General features: G+C 51.9%; 8 protein-coding genes across 8 annotated transcripts; 5 read left to right on the top strand and 3 right to left on the bottom strand.

Annotated features, from left to right (window-relative positions):
• Positions 1-435: 435 nt before the first annotated feature.
• Positions 436-972, bottom strand: NECHADRAFT_80994 (uncharacterized protein; the record flags this gene model as incomplete). The annotated part of the gene is made up of 3 exons (XM_003042556.1): positions 436-459; positions 513-748; positions 795-972. The coding sequence occupies 3 exons, from the start codon at positions 970-972 to the stop codon at positions 436-438; spliced, it is 438 nt and encodes a 145-aa protein (XP_003042602.1).
• A 522-nt stretch (positions 973-1,494) lies between these two features.
• Positions 1,495-3,415, bottom strand: NECHADRAFT_104604 (uncharacterized protein). Its single transcript, XM_003042557.1, has 10 exons — positions 3,276-3,415; positions 3,176-3,205; positions 2,986-3,076; positions 2,913-2,935; positions 2,816-2,834; positions 2,633-2,755; positions 2,545-2,567; positions 2,439-2,476; positions 1,818-2,375; positions 1,495-1,739 (listed from the first exon to the last, which is right to left on the bottom strand). The coding sequence occupies exons 1-10, from the start codon at positions 3,366-3,368 to the stop codon at positions 1,700-1,702; spliced, it is 1,038 nt and encodes a 345-aa protein (XP_003042603.1). The 5' UTR covers positions 3,369-3,415; the 3' UTR covers positions 1,495-1,699.
• Positions 3,416-3,702: 287 nt separating this feature from the next.
• NECHADRAFT_80996 (uncharacterized protein) lies at positions 3,703-5,648 on the top strand (the record flags this gene model as incomplete). Its single annotated transcript, XM_003042466.1, has 7 exons — positions 3,703-3,952; positions 4,011-4,109; positions 4,170-4,267; positions 4,375-4,733; positions 4,792-5,410; positions 5,467-5,529; positions 5,583-5,648. The coding sequence occupies 7 exons, from the start codon at positions 3,703-3,705 to the stop codon at positions 5,646-5,648; spliced, it is 1,554 nt and encodes a 517-aa protein (XP_003042512.1).
• Positions 5,649-5,917: 269 nt separating this feature from the next.
• Positions 5,918-7,613, bottom strand: NECHADRAFT_80997 (uncharacterized protein; the record flags this gene model as incomplete). Its single annotated transcript, XM_003042558.1, has 3 exons — positions 5,918-7,027; positions 7,081-7,425; positions 7,518-7,613. 3 exons carry the CDS (start codon positions 7,611-7,613, stop codon positions 5,918-5,920), a joined length of 1,551 nt encoding a protein of 516 aa, XP_003042604.1.
• A 904-nt stretch (positions 7,614-8,517) lies between these two features.
• On the top strand, positions 8,518-9,818 carry NECHADRAFT_80998 (uncharacterized protein; the record flags this gene model as incomplete). The annotated part of the gene is made up of 4 exons (XM_003042467.1): positions 8,518-8,571; positions 8,648-9,095; positions 9,254-9,346; positions 9,412-9,818. 4 exons carry the CDS (start codon positions 8,518-8,520, stop codon positions 9,816-9,818), a joined length of 1,002 nt encoding a protein of 333 aa, XP_003042513.1.
• A 1,804-nt stretch (positions 9,819-11,622) lies between these two features.
• On the top strand, positions 11,623-13,455 carry NECHADRAFT_42185 (uncharacterized protein; the record flags this gene model as incomplete). The annotated part of the gene is made up of 2 exons (XM_003042468.1): positions 11,623-12,352; positions 12,407-13,455. 2 exons carry the CDS (start codon positions 11,623-11,625, stop codon positions 13,453-13,455), a joined length of 1,779 nt encoding a protein of 592 aa, XP_003042514.1.
• Positions 13,456-13,724: 269 nt separating this feature from the next.
• NECHADRAFT_81000 (uncharacterized protein) lies at positions 13,725-14,423 on the top strand (the record flags this gene model as incomplete). Its single annotated transcript, XM_003042469.1, has 2 exons — positions 13,725-14,036; positions 14,121-14,423. 2 exons carry the CDS (start codon positions 13,725-13,727, stop codon positions 14,421-14,423), a joined length of 615 nt encoding a protein of 204 aa, XP_003042515.1.
• A 1,425-nt stretch (positions 14,424-15,848) lies between these two features.
• On the top strand, positions 15,849-17,576 carry NECHADRAFT_42243 (uncharacterized protein; the record flags this gene model as incomplete). Its single annotated transcript, XM_003042470.1, has 2 exons — positions 15,849-16,104; positions 16,165-17,576. The coding sequence occupies 2 exons, from the start codon at positions 15,849-15,851 to the stop codon at positions 17,574-17,576; spliced, it is 1,668 nt and encodes a 555-aa protein (XP_003042516.1).
• Positions 17,577-17,812: the final 236 nt, after the last annotated feature.

The raw sequence follows: 17,812 nt of genomic DNA on the forward strand, positions 1-17,812 counted from the left end.
CTCTCCCAATTCCGAGCGGCGGTGGTCCCCTGGCACATTATCCGGGCCGGGGTCATGACCATTCCACGGCAGGCTACGGATGCCTTGTAGGATTGCAATGTCATATTACCGACATATGGCTCAATTCACAGCAATATCATGACTGTTTCTAATTACTGGCTGTGTCTATTCCGCATGGCAAGCCGCTAGGTTCCTTAGCCAAAGACACGTAGCAGAAGCTAAAGGCCTTGGTTCAAAGGCTGGAAGAGATCAGAACCCAATCAGACACGTCGAGAATTCGATATGAGATGTGCGAATCCGATCTAAGAACAATGAAATGTCAGGTTTTATGGGACAACCCAAATTATACTAATTGTATTCGCTGTCTGAGTTTGTTATGGCCTCGTTTCCTTATACAGAGGTCAACGTCGCCTTGGCCTTTATCTACCCAAGCATTTACAAGGTCGACGGATGGGGATCCTGGAATCGAGTGAGCAAGGCAGAACCAGTGGATGATAAATACTCAAACGTACCACAATGATAGTGTATTTGTCAATTAGTACGCTACCGTCCTCTGCTTTGCGGAAGTGCATGCGGGCGGCCCAGGTGAAAGTGGACTTCACGCCATCCAGGGACACATTGTTGCTTCGCCCGTGCATCATCACCTCATCAGAGTTGGCACCGAATGGAAAGACCTTATAAACGGTATGATCACGACTCTGAACAACAGCCCAGGACTTAGTGACAAGTTCGACCAAGTCTAGTCCAGCTATGTCAGTGAGGAGCACCGTAGTCACGGTTTGAGTATTACCCACTCTCTCTGCACTTGACGTTGGTCGCGCCTTTCTTCAACTCAGCGTCATCGGTGAAGTGTGAACCCCATCTTTCAAGCTCTTTGTTATCCACAGCGTAGTATAGGCTTGCGATATGCGCTTTGATAGCTGGGTCAAGGACACTGTCGTCACTGTCAAAAGTCTTGGGACTTGGCGCCATGTTGCAGATTGCTAGCCAGGTCAGAACACTGGAAAATGTTTGGTGAGCGGTCAATGAAGGTCGAGGTTGAAATGTGAGTCTGACGGACGCGATGATGCTCACTTGACTTAACGTACGGACAGTTAAGAAGGGCTTTCCCTTTTTCAAAACCCTCTTATCTTCATACCAGACTGCGAGAATAACTAATCTTCTTCCCCGCGTGAGTGTGGGTCTCCTCGGACTTAAAGTGCGATCTAATAGACGACGACTCTTCGGCCTTAGAATCCGATGCAGGTAGCTGGCTCGTTATCAATCACCCTCCATGTCTGATGGATCCTTCGACAGGACAGATGACCCACTGCTCCGTAGAGCTAACGTATTTAGGTATTAGCCTCCTAAATGGAGCGTGTAATTTAGTAAATTATTTTAAGCGGTTCTTGGTACACTAGACAGCATAAGATGCTGCTTTCGAGAGGTCTAGATTTCAAGATACTTCTAAATATCAGGTGAATTTCGTTCAGTCTAATTTTCAATCAATAATCGTCGGGGAAAAAACAGGAATAGTATTGCCATCTTTTGTCGTTCTCCGAGCTCAGGTAACCCATCAAGGGCCGGGCTGCAACTATAAAAACGAACAAATTTTCAATAGATCATAACATCATGACCCGATGTTGACACAGTGGCCTTTTTCAAACTTCTGCAACAGCAAAATTTCATCTTTTCTCATCGCTTTGGGGTCACGCCGATATCACTCGGCAGTCAAGGGCTTCCTCCCATAGACAAAATATCTGACACAAGAGGCGTCATCAGTAAAGCTGCCGCTGGAAGTGGGGGAGATTAAGCGCTGGATCAGTTCAAACACTTACATCGGCCAGTAAGCATGTATCTTAGGATTCTCCATGTCCTTCCTGGTATGTGCACAAAACACACGTGTCTCCTCAGGCGTCCAACCCAGGCCGCGTGTGAAGTAGGCGAGAGAAAGACCGTCAAGTCCACCAGCAATGTTGGCACGCGTCCAGTTACCCAACTCTTTGAAATGTTTATCACGAGGCCAGGCGTTTGTTGGCCATTTGCGTTGCACCTCAACAATACCCTCAAAGCCGGCGGCTGCGAGGTAGTTCTTGTACTCGGTGGTGGGGAATACGGGGCGTCCGAGATTCTGGCCAGCTTCAAAACAGCACCTGCACCACTGGGATAGGTAGCTGTCGGGCTGTAGGGTGTCGTCGTCGGAACGCGCAGGGAGGCTCATGTCTTGGAGCTCGAGGTAGCCGCCCGGCTCGAGGTTGTCGAATGCTACCTTGATGATTTGCGGGAAATCCTGGAAGCAGCCGAGCATCATTCGAGCAAAAATGAAATCAAACTTTTTCGTCCAGGTCCACTCCTTTTCGAGGTCGTCGATCTCGAAGATAAGATTTGGGGGAACACTAGCAGTACCGATGTTGTATTAGTATCGAATTCCTTGGTTAAACAACGGTATTTGGACGCACAACGATGGCTGAATTGGGCTCAGATCAACACCAATCACCTTTGGCAGTTAGCATATGCATAAGTCAAAGTAACATGTCAACGTTGAAGAGGGGTAGAGTGTCAAACCTCAGCTTCGGGATTCGCATCCGCTTTAAATCCATGTCAGTACGTTACATCCGCGCATAGATAATGCACAGAAGCCAAGGTTACTTGCCATAGTCAATGGCCCATGATCCAGTGCCGGTGCCTATGTCTAGAACTCGTTTCGCGTCTCTAGCTTTTGGACAGAGTGCGAGCTCCCCGTGTAGGGTGCGGACGTAGAGCTCGTGCTGGAGGTCTACCATCGATATCAGCATGCGTTATGCATTATGTGTATACGTCTACCATCTATGCCTACCGAGTCTATCGTTTTCTGCCTACAGTGGAGGATCATTTGTTAATGGCGACTCAGTCGAGAAATACCACGGTCATTTCCAAGGGTGGGTTCAACTAACGTCGTCGTTGGGAAGGACGTATTCTAACTTGTGTGTTAGTCTCCTACGCCAACATCGAGAGCCATTTACTTACTGCCGCTACTGAGGGCATGATAACGTCGGCCGTTTTCTTCTCGATATGCCATGATGCTCGACGAGAGGGACACGTGGGACTGGTCAGACTCCTATAAATACCGGTAAATAAACCATCCTCAGCCTTTACCAGACTAGCGTCGGCGTCAAAGAATACGCCGGCTACGCTGGAGAGGAAATCGGAGTCGCACCTCGCCCAGGGTTGAGTCATTGTCGGCGGCCTGTGGTGGTCTCCAGTTAGGTACTATTCCAGCACAACAAAACTAGGTAGGATTAGGATGCACGGCATACAATGGCATCCTCTATCTCTATGGTTGGCTCAACATGGTGCTCGCTGCCTCCTTGGGAGCTGGGGCTCCGCTCTGGCGATGGTGTCGCAGGCATTGTGGATGACTGACTTCCAGGTGTTGTTTCGTGACGCGACGGAGAATCAATATGAAATAGCGCAAAGGATTCGGCAAAAAATAAGAAAGCGGGGAAATTTTGTGCCAAGCACAAGTCGTGTCAGTTATCTGCCGGTTCGTGGCGCAGCTAGGGACTGATTCCGGGTCCCCGAATTCCAATCATTGGTGCGTTATTCGTGATTACTAGGTTGCAATGGAGGGAGACGCGCCCACGCCGCCGAGGTCCGTGGCTAATAGCTTAGCTGGTGCTCCTGAGGAATTTCCCCCTTCACTCCCACATTTCACTGCGCAGATAAGTTACCAAGTTGGACACGATGAGCGCTGGCCAAGGTTTGTCGCCAGGCCTGCTGCGGGAGGCATTTGTTGCCCTCAGCCCCGGGACCGTGATTCTCACAGCCGTCATCGGCTTGGTGGTGCTGTTCTTAGCCGATTCGCTTCGGACGTGGTACCGTTTGTCACACGTTCCTGGTCCGTTCTGGGCCGGTTTCTCCAAGGCTTGGATGGTGAGACAGTCACTCAAGGGAACACAGCCTTACGCCATCCAAGCGGCCAATGAAAAATATGGTGAGTGGTATCCTCAACTACTGTAGTTGATCTACGAGACTCAGTGGTTCAACTGCAGGGTCGCTTGTGCGCATTGGCCCCAATGAGCTGGCAACCGATGATCCCAAACTACTGCGTCGGATGATGGCCAGTCGCTCGCCGTATTCGAGAGGGCCTTGTGAGTAACAACCCTTCATCACTGATGTTGTTTGGGGCCATTTGCCTACCGAGTATACAGGGTACAACGCACTCCGTTTCGAGCCTGGCAAAGACAACTTGTTCTCGATGCGTGATGATGATGCTCATGCAAAATTGCGTAACAAGATGGCAGCCGGCGTAAGTTCAACCTCATTGTCTTGCCAGTGTCTATGTGATCTATCGGAAGGCTCTTCCTACATATCCCACATGTATGTGATGCAATCAAATGGCTAAGCTCTGTACAGTACTCAGGCAAGGAGAACGAGTCACTGGAGCGCACAGTTGACACCCACATTGCACGACTTGTCGACCTCATAGAAACCAAGTATCTCTCAACGTCTCGAGACTACCGCCCGACGGACTTTGCTCAGAAGATTCAATATTTCACCCTTGACGTTATCAGCGATCTAGCTTTTGGCCAGCCGTTCGGTTACGTGGATCAAGATGACGACGTCTTCGACTTTATCAAGATTACACGCTCTTTCTTCCCAGTCACTCTCGTCATAGCCAACATACCCTCATTAGTTTCCCTCCTACACTCGCGTCTTTTCCGGGGTCTTTTGCCCAAAGAGAGCGACAAGTTTGGTTTCGGGGCATTCATTGGGTGAGTTCCCAGTCAGTTGTGCTATCGCCGTGCAGGCAAAATCCTTACAATCACCCAGCGTGGCGAACAAAAAGGTTGCAGAGCGATTCGCGCCAAACGCTACACAGCACTCAGATATGCTCGGATCCTTCATCCGTCATGGTCTCACCCAGGAAGAAGCGTCTAGGGAATCACTGCTTAATGTTGTCGCCGGAAGCGACACCTCGGCAACCACTATCCGCGTCATCATGCTGAGCCTGCTCAGCAACCCAGTGGCCTACAGAAACCTACAGAAGGAAATTGACGATGCCATCAAGGCTGGGAAAATATCCTCACCCGTTACCGACGCCGAAGCGCGCAAACTCCCCTATCTCCAGGCTGCTATACAAGAAGGGCTGCGGATGAAGGCGCCCGCAGCCGGTCCTCTCTTCAAAACGGTGCCCAAGCAAGGTGATACCATCGATGGCAAGTTCATCCCTGGAGGAACGCAGATTGGCACTTCTCCGTTTAGCATCTACCATTCTAAAAAGATATTCGGCAACGACGCGGCTCTATTTGTACCGGAACGCTGGCTGGAAGCAGAACCAGAACAGGTCGAAGGCATGTCTGAGGTGGTGAACCTCGTCTTCTCCAGCGGAAAATACCAGTGTCTCGGCAAGCCAGTAGCACTCATGGAACTAAACAAGATTTTCGTTGAGGTGAGTGCATGTCGATCTATTCACGAGGCCTAACCAGACTGACATGGCTGCAATAGCTTTTGAGACGTTTTGATTTTGCCATGGTGCGTCCCGAAAGACCTCTGCATATCATGAACGCGGTGAGTAATGCGCCCTCCTGGCTTGTGCTGTGATGAGCTAAGAGTTATTGCAGGGTATTTGGCTTATTGAAGATTTTCCCCTGCGCATTTCACGACGGGACAGTAGTCCCGACGCTTGATTTCGTCATGTTCAAACGGGCTGGGCTGGACTCAATATATTTGTAGCAAAGTCTTGCCCAGGATTTGTAGACGGGGGCAGACGGGACGGTATGTCGAGTGGTAACAACATCACAACTGCTAAATTCGATCATGGGCCTAGTGAAGCGGCTGTGGTGGACCGGGATATCTTTGGCGACGTCACTTAGGGCAAAGCCATCTGGTAGTCTGAATTATTAATGGAAAATCAATGGACTACGGATCTTCACTGTCTCGCCCCCTAGTATACTACCTACAGGACGCGATTGACCTTCCATCCGCCTGGAATGCGGTATTGAAAGAAGCCGGTCGGATCATATCTCTGAGCCGTCTTCTTCAGGAACATTACATTTTCCCAGCCGTACGACCCAATGACATCTTGTTCGGGGTTGGCGTAGTTCATGTAGAGATAGTCAGAATGGCCATCCTTCGATGCCGAGTACGCTCCCAACTCCCCGATCGCCTGGGCCATCTTGGCTCGCACAAGACCTTCATACGAGGCATCGTCAGCGGCCAGCGTACCTCTAGCCTCGAAGAGAATTGAATCAGCCGGCAGGTTCTTGTCAAGGTCCAGGAGGTTGTTGCCAGGAATAACGGAAGCGAGGTTCTTTGGTAGAGGCTGGAAGACAAAGTTGACAGACACTGGAATGTCTGCGTCGCGCAGATCTTGCGTCAGAGCGACAAAGATGTCAGCAGCCTTGTTCATCATGTCGGTGGTAGCTTGGAGGCTAAGAGTAAAGGGGATGTAGTTCGAGCCACCAGTATCCGCGATAGATGCGGCGACGCTACTGAGGGGCTGCTTCTTCCTGAGGTCTCTAGTAAGGGGGATGGTGCTGAAGGCTCGAAAGGTGGGAGAGTCATCATTTCCGTCAGTGCTGACCGCCATGGCCATGAGGGAGAGATTGCCCGCATCGGCTCGATAGACGACAAACTGATGGTCAGGGTTGCCTGAGCCTATGGAGCTGGCGTACTCGACGAACTGCTTAGTGACGACGTTCAAGTGGTCCCATGAGGTGAAAAGCAGGCCGCCGTAAACACCAGAGGGAGGAGTAGTGAAGGTCCGCATGTCAAAACGAGTGACTATACCCAGGTTGCTGCCGCCACCCTTCAAAGCCTTGAAAAGGTCCTGGTTATGCCTCGCATTCGCTTCAACGACGGATCCATCGGCCAGGACGACCTCGTAGTTAACGACGTTGTCGCATGACAGACCCCAGAGTTGGGTGTGGTACGAAGCACCTCCCGAGACGAGCAGGCCACCTACGCCCACATGACCGGAACGGCCGCCTGTAACTCCCAGGTTGTGATTCTCAAGGTAAGTCATGACTTCGCCCCATCGAGCTCCTGGGCGGATCTGGGCGATTGACTTGACAAAGGTGTCAGTTACTGTCTCTTTCAACGCAGCAGTGTGACGCTTACCTTGGTCAGTGTACTCTTGCCCTTCCACTTAACACTGTCACGCTTGACAAGATCTGTCGAGTTGAAGAAGGTAAGGTCGATGGTGACACCTCGATGGACGGCATTGTTGTCGAAGTCGCTGTGACCACCGGATCGGACGGCGATGTCCCAGTTGCCGGCGCCGCTGGCTCGGCTCAGAGCCCTGACCGCTTCGGAGACGTGGTCGGTTGAGCGAGGCTGCACAATGCAGACTGGCCGAAGGCGGCGATTCTCAGATGCATAGTAGGTCGAGACGCTGTCGACGTATGCGACGTCCTCTGGGAAGACCAGGATATCTTCGAGACCGGCATCGAGAAGGGCATCGCACTATTCATTCTTGATCAACAATTGAATAGAAGGAAATGTGTGGTTAATGAGAAAGAGGAGGGGGACAAGAATGATAGACAAGGAAGCCATACACCTTTGAAGCCGGTTGAGGTGGTGTTGTACTGCTGAGCAACAACACGAGCAGACAATCCCAACGACACCAAGACCGGAACAGACTTGATGAGCATGGTAGAAACAACACACACAAATAAAGGAGTGACTTGGTAAAAAACTCAAAAACCAAAAACGAGTGTCGGAGAGAGAGCTAAACTGCAGACAGCTCTGGAAACAAGGCTTGCAGAAGACACAACAACCCTTTAATGATTCCCAAGCCATCCACAGCGGGAATCTAAAGCTGCCGTGCCGGTGGCGACTGGGCCGGCGGGACAGAAAGCCCCACCAATAGTATGCATATTCGTGATCAAGGGCCTGTAAGTCTATCACTTCTCACAGCTTGGGGAACCTCTTCCGGATTTTACACTCATTTCCCGCGAGTAGGTAAAGCAGTGTATGTACCCATATCACACCAGGATATGCCACGCTAGTTTGGGGGAGTTCCAGCGCTATACGACGTTTGGCTGTTACGGCCTTGTCTGATAACGTTATGCAGTTGGCTGCACCTTGCAGCAGCTAATATCCGAGTGTCAATTCTCGGCTGCCTCCGCCCTACAACCCACAAGGATCTGTTAATCTTAAAAGGTGGGAACAATTCTACCGCGCTACAATAAACCAGCCATAGAGATGAGTGCCCTGACTGACAAATTGCTTTACAGGGTGCTCGCTACGCCGCAGGAGTGCTGTATGCCAAAACGGACAGACCCCTTCGGGTTGTACTCGGTACGGAGAAGACTTGTTCGTGTTGGTAGGTCCCCTGCCGTCGCATGAGTAGCGATATAACATGTGAGACAGCCAACACGCCTCCTGCTGACTTGAGGATAGTCGAAACTCCGGGGGATGGCTGCCACGCAATCATAACTTAATGTCTCTCCCCACGAGAGAAACCACGATTCGCGAGCAACAATCGTCGTCTCAATGATGCTTAAATAGGGCTGCGTGGTTCAAGTAGGCGGTGTCTGTCGATCAATCGACGAGATGGCCCATGATAGGGATGATCTTTCGGTGCTTGTACACGCAACGACATGGGCAGTGAGTTTTCCCACCGACCGTCTCGGATCCCATACGTCGCCAGATACTAGAACGCTGACTCCTCCCTTGTTCATAGCAACTCTTCGTGTCGACCATCTTCATGGGACTCCGAGGCTACAGCCGACTTCGAAAAGTCGGTGTCGGACTCCAGGCGGACGACTGGATTCTCCTCGCCGGGTGGACCTTTCTTCTCCTGGCCTCGGCCTGCTTGTCTTGGCTAATGGTGGTCTTCTTGATCCCAGGCAGCTTGACAAAGATCACTGTCGCTCGAACCCATCACAATCTGCAGTCTCTCGCCCTGGGACTGACCAAGACGTCTTTTGGAATCACGCTGTTGCGTTTGATGCCCGGGGGCTGGGAGGCAAAACTCATCTGGGGGCTTATCATCTCCATGAACCTGCAGTTCGCCGTGCACATGATCGCTACATGGCAGGCCATCTGTGGTGCTCCCGACCAGGGACATATCGGAGGGGATAACTGCTGGAAATTGAGCCAGTCTGTCACTTTTACCGTCTTTAGCGCTCGTGAGTTCGCCCTCTTTTGTCCAGGATTACCGTGGAATATCCCTGATGTGGTTTCACGGCGACAGTGTATTCTGCCCTCTGCGACTTCATTCTAGCCCTGCTGCCGTGGAGGATGATATTCAATCTGCAAATAAAAAGGAACGAGAGAATCGGTATAGCCCTCGCGTTGAGCATGGGTGTCCTCGCTGGGATCACGGGCGTGATGAAAGCCGTCCAGGGGTATATGCTGATCGACGTGCGATCTCCCGACTGTAAGACGCTTCTCGAACCTTGCGACACAAACCACATCCATACTAACGCTTCTGCTCGCCTATAGACCTGAATACCCAAGCGGTCTACTGGATATGGTCCATGGCCGAGCCCAAAGTCACCATCGTTTCCGCGTCCATCCCCGTCCTCCGTGGCTTCATCCGCAACGTCCGAACGCGCACCGATTCGACGCCGAGAGCTGGTACATATCTCAAGACGGGCGACAACAGCACTGGGAGATTCTATAACCGCACCGTCACGGCAGGGCGAGCCCACCCGGAAGACCAAGACGGCGCAAGCGACAGCAGCATTCTGGGACGGAGCCCTCAGGATGGAGATGGCGGCAGCGGAGGGGGCATCACTTGGACAACTGAAATTAGCGTCGAGTATGAGCCCAGGCCTCAGGCAGAGAATGCGACGAAGGATGTGCGCGGGAATGTAGAAGTGATTGAGATGGATAATATTTGCCGATGATACTATCGACCGACAGAGAAGGTGATAGAGAAGTGAAGAAAAACTTTTGATGAGTAAATGCCACATATAAATCACGGGCATCTTAGCCTAGGGAATCAAAACTTTAGATCAATTGTCACAAGATATTGTTTCGCAGGGCATAACAAGCCGGTCGTGCTGGCTTGACGTTGGCAGATAGTGCTTCCCGCTCTTCACTTTCCGTCAAGCAGTCGGCTACCAGGGCGATAGACAAATATGCAATACTGTCGATCAGTCAAAGATAACTACCATCTCATTTAAGGCATCTTACGGGAAAGCTAGTTTTTTACCAGAATTCAATTGTTTAAAGATAATTGCCAATCCTGATCGGTGTCACTTGTAAAGCGTAGAGTTTGCCCTGAGAAATCTGGCCTTTGGTTAGGGATGGTTACTGACAGCAGTCTAGCAAAGATGACGACGCCAACTTCTAGGCTTCAGCTGTCAGTCAAGAGCTACTTGAGTCAGGTTCCTCGGAGATTTACCACGCACTGCCCAACCACGCATCAGTGCCTTCAAGTTCCACCCCACCAAGTTTGCAGTGAAGGACCAAGGTGGTTCTGTTGATCTTTGACGAAATGGGTCTTGGGGGTGCTAAAAAGTTGGCCGGGGGCGGAATTTCTTGATGAGTGCGGAATCACCTCGCCCTTTGGTATTGGGGGAGGGGAGACGCTTTTGACTGCCGGGGTCAGGCACAACTCTTTGTTCGCCCGGAACCCGGAAGCTTATAGCGGTCGAGACTATGAAAGGTAAAATCCAAACATTCAAACCTGGTTTAGCTTACGAACGTCGATGATGCCAAGGTTTGATTCCACGCGAGACGCCACGCCGGTACCGTCGAACCGGCGCGTGAAATTTAATCTCCCACGGTTTACGCCGTCCCGCCACGAGACGGTGACTTACGGGTGGCCGTTTCTGTTATTTCTTTAGCGCTGTCTCAACTAAGAATTTCGCTACGTTAAACAGACAAACTATGTGTGGCTCGAAGCACATCTGCGGAGGAGATAATAGCCAACCTCTTGTGTGAATATGGCTGCCTACCCTAAAGAAGTGACTCTGCATGGGATTGCCCTGTTGTCGCTTAGATGATCTGCATATCCCTGCAGATGAGAGGCAAGGGACAGCAATTGAGAAATGGGCATGTAACCAACTCAGACGCTCGGAGGGAGAAGAGCCGAGATGAACCTAGGCGACACATCGGAAAGCTCGACGCTCTGATCGCGATCCCAGGACCGATCAACTTACATGGCGATCGGGCTGGGGGCGTTACAGCATCTGCCGACGGGATGGCAGACGCTAATGTAAGGGGCCTGAGCTTTGGCGCGGTTCGTCATTTGACAGTTGTCAAGTGGGATCTTCCCAAGGGCACCAAAGTTTGATGTCTCAGCCGGTCTAGCTTGGCGCTACGCGGTGATAGTCTGCCGTAGCTTCGTCATACTGTCTCTCCCCTGGGTGTTGCCGTGTTGGGCCGTTGACTTTTGTCTTAAAACTCGTCGCTGCCAACGTTTCTGGGCTTTGCAAGTCAAGTCATCTCTCCCAGCCATGTACTCAATCGTTACTGAGAACCCCGAGAACAACGGCCAGATCCCGGCCCGGTCAGACAGTCTGCAATCACACTCTGTGCCTCGGAAGATGACTCCCGGACTAGTTGAGAATACTCCGACGGGAGCGCATTGCCCAAGGCCAGTGTCAACCAAGCGAAGGTTTGTCTGCCCAAAAGTCAATCGACGGCGACTGAGCTAATAGGCACAGCTTCTACCAAGATGACTCGCAGTCCGTGCGTGACGGCATGGTTTATCCCCGAGAAATCGACACTGCCTCGACGGCCTCGAGGAGCGCACTGTCCTACCGCACCCATGACTCTCCGTGGTCCCAGCGAGACGCGTCGTCCATCTCGTCGATGTACATACCCACCACGCTGCCCGCGCTCCAGACTAAGGGTGGCATGGACAATGACGGGCTCGAGCCATTGCGCGAGGAAGAATATGACCCCGCCTCCTTTGATCTTGTTGTGCCAGCACACGCACTAGGCAAGCAGTACACCCTCGAAACACAATCCGAGCTACTCTTCTCCATCAAGCACCTCAAGGTGATATTTGAGGATCCTTTACTGCTCCAACGATTCTCAAACTTCCTTTCCTCGTCGCGGCCAGACTCGTTGCCTCTGTTGGCCTACTACTTGGACACCCTCAAGGCGCTCAAAGCCATTGACTACGCCAATGCTCTGACGGGCTCACTCAAGACCATAAACGGGCTTCAATTCACCCAAGATCCTGTCACCAGCACCATCAACAATGCGCTGCGCAAGAGGGCTGACGATACCTTCGAGGTCATGGCCAACCACGACCTGCCTGCCTACATCACGCATACATTCATCCAGACAGTCAGTGTGACCATGAAGCGGAGAATAACAGACACGCTGTCGCCGCAATTGAGGGACATGTCAGAAGGACTTGCCGAAGTTTTCTGTTTATCTGACCCATCACGACCCGACAACCCCATCGTCTTTGCAAGTGAAGGTAAGCAGACAATCCGACCTCGTTTACCACATAGCTAACATGGATGCGAAACAGAGTTCCACAGAACGACCCAGTACGGCATGAACTATGCCATCGGTCGGAACTGTCGCTTCCTCCAGGGCCCCAAAACCAACCCTTTTAGTGTACGGAGGATCCGAGAGAAGCTCGAAGCCGGCAAGGAACACTGCGAGACATTCCTCAACTACCGCCGCGACGGCTCCCCTTTTATGAACCTGCTCATGGTGGCTCCGTTGTATGATTCTAGGGGTGTCGTGCGCTACCACCTGGGCGCACAAGTCGATGTGTCTGGTCTTGTCAAGGAATGCTCAGGCTTGGACTCGCTTTCGAGACTCATGCAGCGGGAGAACCCTGAGCAGTACCCAGGTGAGGCGCCCGTTCAACATCACTCAGACCACAACAAGGACGAATTCCGTGAGCTGGCTGAGATGTTTGATCTCTCCGAGCTCAAGACAGTACGAGAGTCGGGTGGTGCTCTGCACCGCATGCACCAGGAGGAGGTGAAGAACTCGGACACCATGCCAGCCAACTGGAACAGGCCGAGGTTGGTCATCTCTGACGACGCCTCAATCAACCGGCGGCCATCAGATCCGATTCTTCATGAGTCGGTCAACACATACCGGGGCGGACGCCTCAGCGGTATCTTCCAGCACTATCTGCTCGTCCGACCATACCCAAACCTACGTATCCTCTTCGCATCGCCATCACTACGTGTTCCCGGCATGCTGCAAAGCCCGCTCCTGTCGCGCATCGGAGGTTCTGACCGCGTTCGGGACACCCTCTCTCATGCTTTTGCCGATGGCCACGGCATAACTGCCAAGATCCGCTGGCTGTCACGGTCAGACATGCAAGCCCAAAGCCACCACTCGCGCGTCATGAACCATGAGAGCCATGGCGAGGGCGGTGGTCAACCTCCACCAGCGTCTCGAGGCCGTAGCCGCTGGATTCATTTTACACCACTGCTAGGCTCCAACGGCGCGATCGGTGTCTGGATGGTTGTTCTGGTCGATGATGACTCTGAGCCCTCTCCAAGAAACACACCCTCCATGGCCACCAAAACTCAGCACGAACCTTGTCACTCGTAGAGTCGCTGGTCAAAAGATGCGCCAAGCGAGGCTTCAAGTGCTGTAAGAGTCTAAAGACATGTCTTCACAGCACAGCTAAAGATCACAGAAACATTCGCATGCATCTTCCTTAGGCTCGACAGATGCGTCTTTGGAACGGAAACGCTTACCACAGAGTAGAACCTAAAGGACTAGTCCACATGAACGAACGTCTTCACCCAGGTTTTACTGAACAAAGTAAACTGCACGGGAGCAGCACAAACTGAGACACGGGCCATCTGTCACGCGCTATGTATGACGTGAGGTGGGATCTGAATCATGTTCCGGACAATGTGCAAGCCGGCCAATATGCGCAGCTTTTGAGTGGACAGCAGCCAGTCGCCATTCGCACAGCACCTATGGACGCACTGATGGCCGACGCGGGAGCCTACGGGAAGTGTGATAAGAACAAGGAAGCGCTCAAACGTCTCGAGGCTATCTTGCTGAGCCGCGATGACGGCGTCGAGTCTCATACCCAGGCGTTAGACCTGATGTATAACTGGAACTTTGCGCGCTTTGACGGCGGAGACCAGTATCACGCAGCAGCCGGTTGGGACAAGGCGGTGGGTGAGAAACCAGCACTGCTCAATGGGGAACGAAGGGGTCTCGTTGAGCTGAACCGATACTGCCGGCTTAGAGATGCGTAGAGGAGACGACTGAAAGCAAAGAGGCTTGCGGTCTCCTCCAACTGGTGGGTTGCCGTTACAAGAGCCCGGAAGGACGCGGGAATTAGCCCCGAGCTTGACCGTTGGGTCGAGAAGATTTGGACGTTGACGAAGACGGTAAAAGACTTGTATCAAATCATCAGAGCAAGTCTGGCAATGATCTTCAGCATCTGGACAAAGTCAATGACTTTGAATGCGGTGTCCATCCCCCATTTGCACGACATCGACACCCAACTCTTCTTGTCAGAGGAGTGCGCTCGGGCTGGGAGGTCGACTACCTTCTAGCCTTACTGGTGCGTCTTGATTGCTAAGTCTTGGAGCGAGTCACTGTGAAAGATGATGCACGGTGGGCTCTATTCTTTACTAATGTAATTCACTCCAAGCTACCCAGGTGGACTCAGATCTACCAAGAATGTCCTGCGCGAGTTTGTACTTCTTTGCGGCCGCCGCCAGGGCAGTGATGATGGTCATCGCGACGAACCAAGCCAACTCGACGAACGAGGTTTCATACATGGGCGAGCAGCGAATCGTCTCGTGCCGATCCAGAAGCAACGCCGCGCGCCACTGGGGAATCCAGCAACCGCCAGCCCGTCGGTCATGGCGACTTTGGTCCAGCACAGTACAGCAAGGGTTTATCCAACTACCAAACGATCTTTGGGCTCAGTTAACACATCAAGGGCCGGGCTGCAACTATAATAAAGAACAGATCTTCAACACATTATAACATCATGACCCGATGTTAACACAGTGGCCAACTGCGAAACAATATTTGACAAACCCTCGTTACCGAGCTCTCGTTCGTCTCGATCAGGACAGTCCTTAGCCATTCAGCAGTCCTGCGCCTAGTCTTTGGTCATGACGATTCTGGATTTGGCTGGAGATATATGTACGAACTTGCTCCCACAGTTTCGCGTGCATTGTTCTGACTCATTGTTCCACTACGAACGCTAAGATCGACCCTCGATACCTGCCGAAAATGTCTGACGGTCTGGCTTCCTCGTCCAAGATGGTCGACTACGCCTTGTTCATTGGCGACCAGCAAGGTGATCAACCCGAGGAGAATGTATCAGCAACACAAACCAGAGCGTTAGAACCTTTAATATCATCAATCACTCCTGGAAAAACCCTGGGCCTCCTCTACTCTAACTTAGACTTTAGACTAGCAGCACCGGATGCCCCCGAAGGCGGAAGACTTGTCCAAAAGGGGTAATACTCGGACTCTGCGAGTCAAAGGCCCGGTGGCGTCGACTGTCCCCCGTGCTTCCCCAGAAAATCGGTGCGGAGACTGCAAAGTCACCCCATGGGGATCCTACCTCTCACGACCTGGACTTAATTGTCTCAACCGATCAGCTGCTTTGTCGATGCTTGGCCAAGGGGACATATCGGCCCGACAAACTTAATTATTCTAGGTGCTCGGGTAACCTACTGTAACTTAGCTCCTGCAATCCAGACTTTTCCTCGATGCCTCCGTCCGAATAATTCCCCTTCGGCTCTGTGGCGAAATTATCTTCCCATTAGGCGACTGGGCAAAACAACGTCGTTTGGAGACACCACGTTGATCGCCTTCACTTTCATTGACCACCAATTCCTATATATGTGTTCCCCAGATCATCGAAAATAGTCTTCTCCAGATCGACACTACCCGCCTCGATTTGAATTCGAACCTTTCTTCACATTGAACTGAATTACCCGACACCACTCCCCTACACGATGGAGAAGCATGATTCGCACTCGGTCAACCAAATTGAGCTCGAGACGACCTTGACCGAAGTCGCCAAGGTAGCGACAATCCATAACACCAAACTCCAGAAGGCTGCTTTGGAAGGCACTGCCGATGAACACGAACTCAGCATTCGTGATGCCATCCGAGCTTATCCCCAGGCCATCATGTGGGCGCTTGTGTCGTCTACCTGTGTCATCATGGAAGGCTACGACACGAACCTCCTTTCCAATTTCTTTGCCTATCGTAAGTACTGTCTCAAACGTGAATATTCAAACTGGTTGCTGACTGCTGTGCGAACTCTAGCCTCGTTCTTGATTAGGTACGGCCGATTCGTGGGAGTTACTCCAGAGACCCCAACGGGATACCAGTTGACCCCGGCTTGGCAAGCCGGACTATCTCAGGGCGCAGGAGTCGGCTCTATATTTGGCTGCCTGATGTGTGGCTACTTCGTGTCCAAGTACGGCTCTCGACGGGTGCAGCTAGCTGCTCTGGCTGCCCTCACTGCCTTCATCTTTATCGTCTTCTTTGCCCCCAACTTGCCCACGTTGGTTGTTGGCGAGATCCTCTGCGGTGTCCCATGGGGCATTCTCGCCACAACGGCTCCGGCCTACACTTCGGAAGTTCTACCACCAGTTCTCCGGACCTACATGACTTCATATACGAATATGTGCTTCATCATGGGCCAGCTGATTTCTGCTGGTGTTCTCAAAGGACTCTCCACGCGCACTGATGAATGGGGCTACAAAGTTCCCTTTGCCTTGCAATGGGTCTGGCCCGTGTTTCTCATTCCTCTCATCTGGATGTCGCCCGAATCTCCCTGGTATCTAGTCAGAATGGGCAGGCTGCACGAAGCCGAAGAGTCTCTGCGCCGCCTACAGTCGCCAAAGGCCACCAACGTCGATCCTCAGAAGACGCTCTCCACCATCATTTACACCAATAACCTCGAGGAGCAGTTAAAGGTCGGAACTAGCTACTGGGACTGCTTCAAGGGCTTTGAGCTCCGCCGTACCGAGATTGCTTGCGTCGTCTTTGCTGGTCAGATCCTGTGTGGAATCTCCTTCGCCTATAACAGCTCCTACTTTTTCTCCCAAGTTGGTCTCGGAACGAGCACGACCTACTCTCTTACGCTTGGAGGAACCGGCTTGGCATTCTTTGGCTGTCTGATCAATTGGTTCGTCCTTATGCCAAACTTTGGCCGACGAACGATTTACGTCTGGGGCATGGGCGGCATGTGTTTTGTGCTCATTCTCATCGGTATTCTCAACGTCTGGACTCACATCTCGGCTGTCGCGATGACACAGGCCTGTCTCACCCTCCTTTGGACTTTCATCTTTCAGCTATCTGCCGGCCAGCTTGGCTGGGCCCTCCCTGCCGAAATGGGCTCGACTCGCCTTCGACAAAAGACCATTTGTCTCGCTCGCGACTCGTCTAATATTATGGGCACCATTGGAGGCACTCTGCAGCAGTACTTTATGAACCCGCAGGCGTGGAACCTCAAGGGTTATACTGGGTTTGTCTGGGGCGGTACTTGCTTTTGCATGTTTGTCTGGAGCTACTTCCGTCTGCCTGAGACCTGGAACCGGTCGTACCACGAGCTCGATATTCTGTTTGCGAAGAAGGTGCCAGCACGCCAATTTGCGACTACCGTTGTCGATCCTTTTGATACAACTGTCATTGATGGCATCACTGGCAAAATTAACAACGACGCCGTCTAATTACTTGGTGTACATGCTAGAGCATGAGTTGATAGGAGCTGAGCGTGGATATGTTTAAGGAGAGTTAGGGGTAAGCTACTATAATATAGTAAAAAGTAAACCTTTTATTACTAGTTGATTAGTGATCTTTCACATTGATCATCGTGTCTGCGGTTTTGCGGAATGTGTACATCCATCCTGACTGAGTTGTGCTGTGTAGCCTGTGTTCAATGTCTGAGTCAACTGGCGGGCGTTTG

This window comes from Fusarium vanettenii, assembly GCF_000151355.1.
Source record: "Fusarium vanettenii 77-13-4 chromosome 6 genomic scaffold NECHAsca_33_chr6_1_0, whole genome shotgun sequence".
In the NCBI taxonomy this organism is placed as follows: Eukaryota; Fungi; Ascomycota; class Sordariomycetes; order Hypocreales; family Nectriaceae; genus Fusarium; species Fusarium vanettenii.